The sequence below is a fragment of the Dendrobates tinctorius genome, unplaced genomic scaffold (genome assembly GCF_039654945.1).
Source record: "Dendrobates tinctorius isolate UK_male_01 unplaced genomic scaffold, ASM3965494v1 ptg000232l, whole genome shotgun sequence".
Taxonomy (NCBI): Eukaryota; Metazoa; Chordata; class Amphibia; order Anura; family Dendrobatidae; genus Dendrobates; species Dendrobates tinctorius.
This window is the reverse complement of record NW_027361899.1, coordinates 19,295,478-19,307,477: the sequence shown is the minus strand read 5'-3', so window position 1 is coordinate 19,307,477 and position 12,000 is coordinate 19,295,478. Positions and strand designations below refer to the sequence as shown.

The 12,000-nt window shown below is 44.1% G+C and overlaps 1 protein-coding gene across 1 annotated transcript in view; it reads left to right on the top strand.

The window, feature by feature from the left end:
- Positions 1-10,583, top strand: part of WDR26 (WD repeat domain 26) — a 44,536-nt gene extending 33,953 nt beyond the window's left edge. Inside the window, exons 8-15 of the mRNA XM_073556402.1 lie at positions 170-308; positions 2,396-2,536; positions 3,425-3,544; positions 3,842-3,987; positions 4,141-4,219; positions 5,038-5,167; positions 5,474-5,659; positions 6,446-10,583. Of these exons, the coding sequence (XP_073412503.1) occupies positions 170-308; positions 2,396-2,536; positions 3,425-3,544; positions 3,842-3,987; positions 4,141-4,219; positions 5,038-5,167; positions 5,474-5,659; positions 6,446-6,471 (967 nt within the window). The 3' untranslated portion in view covers positions 6,472-10,583. The remainder of the gene's footprint in view (positions 1-169; positions 309-2,395; positions 2,537-3,424; positions 3,545-3,841; positions 3,988-4,140; positions 4,220-5,037; positions 5,168-5,473; positions 5,660-6,445) is intronic.
- Positions 10,584-12,000: the final 1,417 nt, after the last annotated feature.

Genomic DNA, 12,000 nt, shown 5'->3' with positions numbered 1-12,000 from the left:
AAAAAAAAGTTATAGCTGTTGGAAGAGGAGGCAGAAAATAAACGAAAGTGCAAAAATTCTAGTTAAAAATATCCAGCACTTTTACGTTCTAGTCATTCTTGAACGCTAAAGAATTTGGGATTTTTTTTTTTTTTTCTATGCCGATCTCATTCATTCCTTCTAATTTCAGGAAACAGTTTCCATGTTTCACACAGCAAGTCCTCACGGAGCACTGCAACGAAGTTTGGTTTTGCAAGTTCTCCAACGACGGCACTAAACTAGCGACAGGATCAAAAGACACAACTGTTATAATATGGCAGGTCGATCCAGTAAGTGTGGAAATTGCTCATTACGACACATCGGAAATGAAAATGGTGGAACGTTCCCCCGGGTATATCTGCTGCTGCCAAAGAGTGACCGCTGTAATATTTGGCACTGCAGATATCATGGCAGACATGGTGTGGCAAATCTCCGACATTGTCTGAAGCTGAATCCAGGGCAGGAAGCTTTCTACAGCGGATTATTATGGAAGGCGGTTTATGGGCAATTTTTGTTCAAGTGAATGCCTGCCAAAATCTGAATGGAGAAAATAATCTTTTAAACTTTGAGTTCAGATGCTCTGGACTTGTGCAGATTCAGCAGCACAAAACCACAGCCTCATTTTTTCCAGTAACCGTTCACACTGCCTAAAACCGTTCATACTGCCTAAATTTTAAAGAAAAGTGTCATGTCATTTATTGACATGAAATTCACATTGGGTAACTACACATAGGTGATCCGTATTAAATGGGACGAAACCGCAGGTCATCGAGGGATTTGCACCCTGTAGATAATCTGGCAAAAATGCCCTTAGGATACAATACACTTGGGTGAGATTTTCCTTTCTTCTTCTTCTTCTTTTTTTTTTTTTTTTTTTTTTTAAATGAATAGGGTGGAATCCGCAGTAGAATCCTCTTGGAAATAGCCAAGGATTTGTGGTGGAGTCTATCTGTTTTCTCCAGGCATATATGAACTAAAACCAAACCTGAATGTAATATATCTCAGACAGTCTGATTCTGTCCCAGAACTGCAATCTGTCGGAAAGTATCTCAAGTTATGGAGTGCCAGATAATTACCGACCTAATCGGAAAGTTCTCAAATTAAAAGGAAAAATGTGTTTTCATTCGTGACCGGTCTTCAGCGCTCATCTTGCCCCCTGGGGCACGAGCCCATTGTATTTTTGATTATTAGGATTGCACAGTAGCTTTAGGACCTGGGTGACAGCCGAGACTAAACCAGTTCTTGTCGGCAGGTTGTTTTGTGAGGTGCTCGGGTTAATTACAGCCTCATGAAGGAGGTCGGCGTTCCTTCCCATAAGAGCTGTAACTAAACAGGAATGTTAATTGTGCACAGGAATCTTATAGGAGTGAGCCGGTGTTATAGGAGGGGCCCAGAATAAAGCTCTGTCCCAGCTGCCGCCATGACTCCCCAGCCTACGTAATCGCATCCGCCCATAGCCGGGTGTTCTCGGCCTCTCCCGCATACAATGACTTGTCATTTAGTCACTCAGTGAATGTTTGATCCTTTCTATAATGCCTTGGTTTAGTTGGTTGTAAAGTCAGTGGAAAAAAAAAATTGATGAAAAAGCCCCTTTTTAATAAGGGGGCTTCTGGTGACCATGTTTGAGATGCAGATGGGGTGACAGGATGTATATTTTCCTTTTAACCACCTAGATCCCACCTTCACTATTGTCTAGAGTTGAGCGAATTTGTTCGGGTTTCCTCTTAATCTGCAAGCTATAGCGCTTACCGAATAAGCTGCAGAGGGAACCCGGCTTCCTGGATCGCTCCGCCTGATCTGCGCCACAGCTGTCATGTGTTGCGGGTGTGTCAGTCACAGCACATGCATGGAGAGCCCAACAAACAGGATCTCCATGCATGTACTTTGACACAGCCGCGACACATGCAGCTGCGGCGCTGATCAGCTGAACAGCCAGAGAGATCCAGGAAGCCGGGCTCCCTCTGCAGCTTATTCGGTAAACGCTATAGCTTGCCGGATAAGAGGGAACCCGAACAAATTAGCTCAACTCTACTGTTGACCACAGCATCTAAGGGGGTTTAATGGCAGAGATCAGAGCAATCGCTTGGCCATCCCTGTGGGATATTGGCTGTATGTTTCAGCCAGCGTCGGAGCCTGTGCCAGTGCCATGGACAATACTGGTATCCATTTGCGGATTTTCTCTGTTAATCTCGTGTGTTCATAAACTTTTTGGAAGCTTCCAAATTTAACAAATCAATAACCCACTATTGTGTTAACCAGTATAGAGAACAGCAGGCGTGAAACAAAAAAGGCTATTCGAGTTGTCAAAACTGCAAGCAGTCAGCCGCCCCATCTAATGCCAAGAGGCCATTAAACATCTCTTGTCTTTCATCCTCAGGACACGCACCAGCTAAAACTACTTAAAACATTAGAAGGCCACGCATACGGGGTGTCCTACCTAGCCTGGAGTCCTGACGACAACTATCTTGTGGCCTGTGGTCCAGACGACTGCTCTGAGCTCTGGCTGTGGAATGTGCAGGTGAGATACCGTCACTGCAGTAGGTAAGAAACCAGAGATCATATGCGAACTGAGGCCTGAGCCTCTATCAATCCTGAGATTTAATGCATCTCCACCAGCAGAATAGTGAGGGCAGCTCTAGAGTATAATGCATAACTCAGGATCAGTAATGTATGTACACGGTGACTGCACCAGCAGAATAGTGATTGCAGCTCTGGGGTATAATACAGGATGTAACTCAGGATCAGTAATGTAATGTATGTACACAGTGACTGCACCAGCAGAATAGTGAGCGCAGCTCTGGGGTATAATACAGGATGTAACTCAGGATCAGTACAGGATCAGTAATGTATGTACACAGTGACTGCACCAGAATAGTGAGTGCAGCTCTTGAGGATAATACAGGATGTAACTCAGCATCAGTAATGTAGTGTATGTACACAGTGACTGCACCAGCAGAATAGTGAGTGCAGCTCTGGGGTAAAATACAGGATGTAACTCAGGATTAGTAATGTATGTACACAGTGACTGCACCAGCAGAATAGTGAGTGAAGCTCTTGAGGATAATACAGGATGTAACACAGGATCAGTAATGTATGTACACAGTGAGTGCAGCTCTTGAGGATAATACAGGAGGTAACTCAGGATTAGTAGTATATGTACATATAACACAACTTTTTTTATGTAAACTCTTTAAGCTTTTAGTTTGTGCTCATAACTAGACATATTAAAGACCCTGAAGAAGGGAGGGTGTAGTGTAAAGTTGCAGAATGTCCTCAGTCATTGCTCCACTACGTTTTGCACAGTGTAATCTCCTGACCTGATGTGAACTCTGCTGGAAACCTGATCTATAGTGTGGGCCAGAGCCCGTGTTCCTGACGTCTATGATTTCCATCTGTCTTCTTTCAGACTGGGGAGCTAAGGACAAAAATGAGCCAATCTCATGAAGACAGTCTGACTAGCGTGGCCTGGAATCCAGATGGAAAGAGATTTGTAACCGGCGGCCAACGTGGACAGTTCTACCAGTGTGTACGTACACAGCCCTCCCATCTCAAAGTGGTCTATTACCTGTAGTAAGCTAGCTGCTTGCTGTTTCCAAGACCCCAGGCTGGCATACCAAGAGCTGATACAACAACCACACAGAGATCAGCAGCTACAGGGGTGTCCCATAAAGCTTTGTCTCTTATCCATATGGTAGAGGATACATGTAAGATTTCTGGAGTCCCATAGTCGCCAGTGTGAATGGAGCAGACCCAAACTGACAGTGGTCGCACCTGTAATGGTTGTTTTTGTGTTGTTTTTTTTTTTTTTTTTTTCCAAACACAGGATCTGGATGGCAACCTTCTGGACTCCTGGGAAGGTGTGAGAGTGCAATGTCTGTGGTGCCTAAGTGACGGCAAAACTGTCCTGGCATCCGACACTCACCAGAGGATCCGGGGCTATAACTTCGAGGACCTTACAGATAGAAACATGTGAGATCTGCCCTCTTGTGTCTGGGTGTATTGTCTGATCATTATGGGGGGGGGTGCGCACAGAGGTCTCTTATGCCTCAGATTTCTTAGGACATCGGATACAGTGTATTTCAGATGTTGCCTCATTTAACCCCCTACTTTTGTCTGTTTCAGAGTACAAGAAGACCATCCTATCATGTCATTTACAATATCGAAAAACGGAAGACTAGCATTGTTAAACGTAGCTACTCAGGTAAGCCCTGACCCTGCGCTCTGGTCTCTAGAATATGTATGTAATCAACGGGCAAAATAGAAATCTAAAAAGTTTCTTTGGGGCAGTCAGATTGTCCCTCAATATCTGCCATCTTGTGGAAACGAGGATCTCACAGGTTGGACTTCTGCTCGGCCGATCTTTTACGCTCAGGCAGCTGCTTATTCTCTCCACCCCAGTGAAACATCTAAGCTTAGATCAGCCAATGGTGCAGGTTTATTTATAGGGAAGTTGGGAGAGACGGGTGACCAAAAAAGCATCTCACAGACAGCTATCTCCTGCCGTAGAGACTAAATATACTGAGGCCAGGATAAAACCAACCACGTGCCAAATGTTTGGTGCATGCAACGTGCATTAGAATACAACTGGAAATCTTTTAGAGTTATGTCTAGTTGGAGGATTCGTGGGGTCTTGTAACTGAAAAATGGAGGTCTGAGTATGCTTAAAAAGAAAATATGAAATTAAAGGGGTTTTGCATTACTTGGACACCCCTCTTAATATGCATGAAGCAAACCAAAAACTTTAAATCTACTGGTGCCGCTCCAGCAATGTCAGCGGCTTGTGTGACAGCCGATCAGTGGGTTGCTGTCGGGCTGATTCACTCACACTTACCTCAGATGCTGAGTGTTTTAGCAGGCGCTGATTAGCTGCAGCGCTCGTGACATAACCATGGCATGCAGGCAGCAGGAGACTTGCCGCTGTCATTGCTGACCCAGCGCCAAAGGTAGATTTTAAGGTATTTTTTTACTTCTAATTTTGAGTGAAGTTTTTCATGGTCTTTTTCCCTGTTTTTCCTGCAGGGTGTTCACTTATGGGATTTGCAGGACCGAGTTTTAGTGAGAAAATACCAAGGCGTGACGCAGGGCTTCTACACAATACACTCGTGCTTCGGCGGCCATAACGAAGACTTCATCGCTAGCGGCAGTGAAGGTAACACGCTTCAGCTTTTCTCTTCTACTCCAGTACCTGGGTTTTCTGTACTGGTGATATTGTAGTTTACTTGTGCCATCCATCCCAGAAATTTTAAAGGTATCCCTTCACACCAGGCCCTGCTGATGTGGTGTCCACCAAACATTTGGCAGGTACCATATGCTCCTGTCGGACATCTTACACCCATCCCTTCAATAGCTGTGAAGTGTCTGTATCAGCAGCGTATCCCAGCTCCTGAGTCAGAAGCATAAAGTGCTGGATGGCCCCCTTTTTAATTAAGAATCTCTTCTGCCCGTCTCTCAACAGATCATAAGGTATATGTCTGGCACAAACGCAGTGAGTTACCCATCGCAGAGCTGACTGGACACACGCGCACCGTAAACTGTGTGAGTTGGAACCCACAGATTCCCTCGCTGATGGCCAGCGCTTCTGATGACGGCACAGTTAGAATATGGGGACCAGCACCTTACATAGAAAACCAGGAGTTTGAAGGTAATTATGTTACATATTGAACGGCCATTGATTTCTCTTAACGAGCTGCAGTCGCTAATTTGCCTTTAGTCCCCGGCTTCTGCCGGGAAAGAGTAAAGGAGACCTACCACCGGTGGGGCACCCCAGGACTGGAGGGCGGCAGAACGTGCACAAACAAATTAGAAAGATGACTGAAAGCAGCAGAGGGAAGATTGGGAACTGCAGAGAACCCTATAAAGTGATAAGGCTAAAGTCTACAGGGGGCAGGAGGAGTCCAGGAGATCAGAGATGATGAGAATACAACTCTTAATACTGCACTATGGATATAGCGGGTGGGATGTAGAGCGGGTCGGGGTGCGGCAATACTTACCTGTCCGGTGTCATTAATGGGGTATTGCAGGCATTATGGGGAAAAAAAAAGTTATTGGGAGGGTGATAAACGCTCCTAATACGTGAATCCTAAATCGTGATGTCCGGTTCCACCCCAAACCTAAACATTTGGGGTCACATATAAAAAAAAAAAAAATTATCAATGGGGAATGTTATTGTTAAAGGGGTCGTGCAGGATTGGAAAAACATGGCTGATTTGTTTCAGAAACTCCACCACCACCGACCACAAGCACAACCCAGGCTCAGGGGAGCTGTTTTATTTCAACAGTGCCATGTTTTTTGAATCCTGGACAATCCCTTTTTAATGTTCATAAATCAGTAAGAATTGTTGAATTTTAACTTTTGTTCGTTTTTTTTTTTTTTTTTTCTCCTTTCCTCCTTCTCTCCCTCCAAAATGCCCCCACACTTCCGCTCTAGAGGAATGCAGTAGCATGGACAGTTGATGGCAAATTTCTGTTTTTTGTTTTTGTTTTTTTCCTTTTTGGCTGAAGACGACTTCTCTTAACTTAAAACTTAGTCGTATTTTTAAATGGCTTGGGATTGGTGCAAACAAAACAGGATTGATAGCGGGACAGACGCTTTTCAAGAGAAGTTAAAAAAAAAAAAAACACACACAAAAAAAAACCTACAAGTCTGGTGCCCTCCCCTGGGGGCAGATCATATACCACCCTGCTTCATAGTACCCGGCTCTGATGATGAAGCACGTCGTTAGATTGTTATTGGACACCTTGTTACCCTCTCCCCATCGGTTGTGAAGAACTGTGCTATATTCAAGCTGTCCATTGAACTCGGTATTTTTTTATTTTTTTTTTATTCCCATTTCTGCCTTTTTTTTTTTTTTTTGTTTTTTTTGTGTCCGGCAGCCTACCATCCTCGTTGCTCTTCTGTGTAATGAAGTTTAATGCTTGTTTGGGGGGGAAACAAATTGAAGAAAAAAAACAACTTATTTAACAGTTTAGAAGGCTTGATAGATCGCTTTAGTCTGAGTATCCATTTAATAGGAAAGTATTTTCTCCTCTCGTTTCATGGATTCTTTCCGCCTTATTTAGCTTGAGATCTTTCCAGCTTGGTTCATGGATAGTAGCCTTACTTCTATTATATATTTTATTTTTTTTCATGGTTTTTTTTTTTTAATTTTAAAATGTATCCAGATATTAAAAGTTTGCTGAACCCTGTCCAAAAAAACACACAAACCCAGTATATATGATATTAACAAAAAAATAACAATTTAACCTAACATATATATAAATAAGAAAATCCTAGGTTTTGTACTTTGCAGCATCACATGTGTTGCCCCCCCTCTCCCCCACCTTGTCAGGGGTTCATGGCACAATTTTTTTTTAAAAGAATAAATTATTTATAGGACTGTAGGGAGTTCATTTTGTGTAAAATTTAAAAAACAAATAAAAATAAAAAATTTCAACCAGCTTTATTGAGACTCTCCACAGCGGAGATAATGGTAGGAGGGGTGGTCATTGGTTTATAACCATCCCTCCTTCCCCTTTTAATGCACAATTTCAAGACAGGGGAGGGGAATGGTATTTTTTTTGCCCCCCCCATGTTTGATCGCAACGCTGTAATAGACGTCCTTTTATTTTGCTGCTGATGTTTAGGTCTTAGATGAGGTCTGAGGCACAGACCTCATTCTTTGGCAATAGGGAGCCGCCTCCGCTGGGGTCACTCAATCAGTCGTGGCCAACGGTGTTTTTATTTTGCGCTTTCTAAGATCCGGGGGGGAGGGTGAGTAACGGAAACGGCGGCTACCCTCATCCTCAGATTAAGGTGGGTCTAATATAATGCATTGCTGTGTTACTGGATGTGGTTATGACTGCAGCTCCCATCATCCCCCTGAAAGGCAGTGTCTGTTACTGCACGGTGGGAGTTGTCGCTTCACAATCGCGGTGGGGTCCTGTTCACACTAGGCCTCACTCTGGGCAGACCTGTGGTCTCTGTCCTATGACAGTCATGTGGTTCTATGGGGGTATACCATATCGCTTCCCCATGTCCCTAGAGGTAGTATGGAGCCAGAGGTGGCGGGTCGGCCCGTTGTAGATCTTACATTGGACCTGATCTATAGGACAAGGAGCGGCCATAGAACCCGTTTCCATATGGGGGCGCCGGAGATGGGGAGATGTGGACTGATCCCTCCTTTCTTTGCAAGTTCAGTTTTGTTTACATTTTCTTTTCCTGTGCACCTCATACCGTACAGTATCCACACAGTCTGCTATGATGAGTTGGGGGGTAGTGGAGTGCCATACACAATCCCTCTGAGGTTTACAGTCAAAGCTCTATCCTACAGGTAGACTTTTTTTTTGGGGGGGGGGGGGTGAGGAGAATGGCTTGCAACCCATTGCCAGTAATGGCAGATGATAGTAGGCACGGGTTTGCATGTTCTTCGTGCAAGAATGATGATGGGACCGAGTCTTCCAGATCTGCTGGATGCATGGTTTGGAGTGGTCCACGAAACCGTGGGCCATCACCTCTCCTGCCACATCCCCCATTACGAATGGAAGATATAAGGGAATTCATTAGTGCTTTAGCAGTCATCCAATCCAGGGTTTCCCAACTCCAGTCCTCAAGGCACACCAACAGATCATGTTTTCAGGATTTCCTTAGTATTGCTCAGGTGATAATTGCTTCACCTCTGCAATACAAAGGAAATCCTGAAAACATGATCTGTTGGTGTGCCTTGAGGACTGGAGTTGGGAAACCCTGATCCAATCTATTAGTGGTGACTGCTGTGATCTGGCTCAACCACAGGCACCATTTTCAGCAGAGAAGGAAGAATGGCCATCTTTAGCAATGGTGGGTAAGGTTTGTATGGTGTAGGAGCGGGCATGTGGGGGGGGGGGGGGGGGGCAATACTAGGATCTAACATTCAGCTGGATCCTATAAGACCACCATAAACAGGTGCATATTTTATATTGCAAAAGGAAATATGTACAGGTCTTTGTAACGGCCCCTCCGGAAAGCCTCTGGTGCACTTATGTCACACACGTATGATCTATGCAGCATCGCCCGGCGGCTGTTACAGACCAGACCCTGGCGCTGTGCACACCATCACATGTCGCTTTGGAGCACAAGCGACGGGCGGTTCATAAAGCCTCATTTTTTACATTTGATTATTTTATGTATTGCCATCATTTAAGTTACTGACAACCACTAGAAGCAGATGACTCACAAGTAATAACTGGGGGCTGAGCTGTGATACCAGACCCAGCCTCTGGCCAAGAGAGGCACTGTTCCTAACTTCATGCTACCGCTTTTCTGTACCCTCCCAATTGCAGAGTCGGCCAAATGGAAAAGGAGTATTAGAAGCCGTAGTAGTCCCTGTGTATATTACATAACGAGAAGTCCCATGTCCACAATTAATACAGCCGCTGACCTTGCCAGTGACGAAGACGACTGAGATCTGTAGAAAAACCTTTCAGAAATGGTGCCACCACCCCGAATGTGGGTTGTTCTTGGTATTACAGCTAAGCTCTGTTCATGTCATGGTCTGGGGGTCATGCTGTTTCTTAAAGGGGTTGTCCAGAGTTTGAAAAACATGGCTGTTTTAAGTTTTTTTTTTTTCCTTTTTAATTGCTGTACGCAGCAAAATTTAGCTAGTGTGTGGACACAAAGCAATCATTAGCACTTAGTCCGAGGTCGAGTCGTGCACCCCTGTGTAAGGCAGATCCCCCCCCCCCCCCCCCCCCCTGCTCTGTGTTGTAGAAGCAGAAGGTAAGCATTCATTTTGCAAAATGAAGACTTGGAGGACTTTTTTTTTTTAAATTCCCCAGATGCAATGAATCTCCTTTGATTTTTGTCCCTCGTTGGGCACAAAGCTGCCATTGTAACTTGCCAAATACAAGTCCTGCTCTTTCCTTAATATCCCAAGTAATGTGGATGGACTGACTCGACCGTCAGTATATTTCTGTGCAATAAAAAAAAAAAAAAAATCAAGGAACCGACTGCTTCCGGCACCGTATGTGCTGCGTTTCACGTCTCCACAGTGGCTCCAACTATATTTTTATAAGCCTAGAATTTACATACGACACCATTTTTTTTTTTTTCCAATTGGTTTTATTTTTTATTTGTTTTCCACCCTTTGGGTCAGGATAGATATTCTAAAAGTTTCATATGTTTAGTATTAAGGTCAGATGCAAAAAACAAAACAACAATGGCATCTTGAAAAATAAAAAGTTTAAAAATGTTAACAAAAAAAATTAAAAAAAAGTAAAGAAAATAAAAAAAAATGACAAGGTTTTAGTGGGAAAAAGTTAGAATTAAAAATAAAAAAAGACCATAAAGCATTACGAACCAAGCTGCAGGGATCAAGAAGAATAAAAACTTTTAAATTGATCTCAAGATTTTAAAGTTGTGGAGATTTGTATGGAGTTGTGGTGGATCTAGTTAACACTTAGAGCTTTTTGGTATGTAATGACTATTTGCTATGGACTGATATTAAATGTTTCAAAAGAATGCTCTTACTATTTTATTTTTTTTTTCTTTTGATCTATATTACGCCGTTTGTTACTTTGTATTATTTACCACATTAAAGTATAAAACTAAAGTCTCCAATATTTATTTTCACTGCTTTTACTAATTGGGAGCTTTTTTTTTTTAGGAAATGGGGGTTTTTTTTTTATCCCCTTTGTCAGTACACAGCATAATGTATTCCCTTTCTTTCAAGTCAATGAACAGATAAGTAATAGATCAATTTATCTTTTACTGATACTGAGTTACCTCCTGTATTATACTCCAGAGCTGCACTCACGGTGTGGTCAGTAGTATGTGCCCCCCTCCTATTCACCACCTCCCATCCTACATCCATTAATATGGAGTCGGCCCTTCTGCAGACATGACAGCTTCCACTGTGCTGGGGAGGATTTCTATGGGATTTTGGAGTTTTCCTCCTTCAGCCAGAGGAACATTTGTGAGATCAGACCCAGTTGCTGGGGGGAAGCTGAGCTCACAAGCTCCATTATTGGTGAGGGATGGGGCTGAGGTCTTGGTTCTGTGCGGCCGCTCATGTTCACCCCCCCATTGTCTGTATGGAGCTTGTGCACTGGGCACAGTCAGGGGAACAGAAAAGGGGTGAACCCCAACTGTTCGCACAAAGCTGAAGCTACAATTGTCCACAATGACTTGAAGATTTCCCATCTCTGGAACTAAGGCCACCCCCGATTACACCCCCATAGCATTATCCTCCACCATCTGTACAGGAGCACAATGCAGTCAGGGGGCAACATCCTCCTGGAATCACCAAACCCAGACTCCTCCATCAGACGCAGATAGAGAAGTGCGATCCGTCACTGCACAGAACACGTCTCCTGCAGCGTCCAGTGGTGGCGGCTTTTTACCACTCCATCCGACGCTCAGCGACATACAGCTACATGCAGCTGCTCGGGCATGAAGCTCCCCGTGGGGGCGCAGTGTTTATGCTGATGTTACAGCAGTGGAGGTCTGTACTCTGCAGTTATAGGGTGTCAGCAGAGAGTTGGTAACTTTTCTAGTCTCAGCAATTGGGGGTGCCCCCACTCTGTAACGTTACAGGGTCTCCAATGTGTGGATGAGTTGCTGCGGTTCGTTCCACGTCTCAATATCACTCATCAGAGATGGAGGAAGAAAGGTCATGGATAGACGGTGCCATCCTGTAATAGCAGCCACCAGGTATCAGTGAGCTCTGCACCACCGGCCAATCTGTCACAGATGACATGGCAAGGGGCCGAAGATTATACACCGGGAAAAAGAGGGGCTGGAAATTAGAGATTAAGACATTTAGCCCAATTCTTTTCTATATATAGTGTATTTTACATTACCATACGCAGGAGGAGCAGAAAGATTCTCTCCATGCGCCACAGATAATGTATACTCATCTGCTTGAAATCTGCTCTCTCTAACCTCATTCAGACAGAACTTTCTGCTACATGTGACTATAACCAGCAGTGGTTCCTACAGTGATGACATGAGACACCGAGAGGCAGACC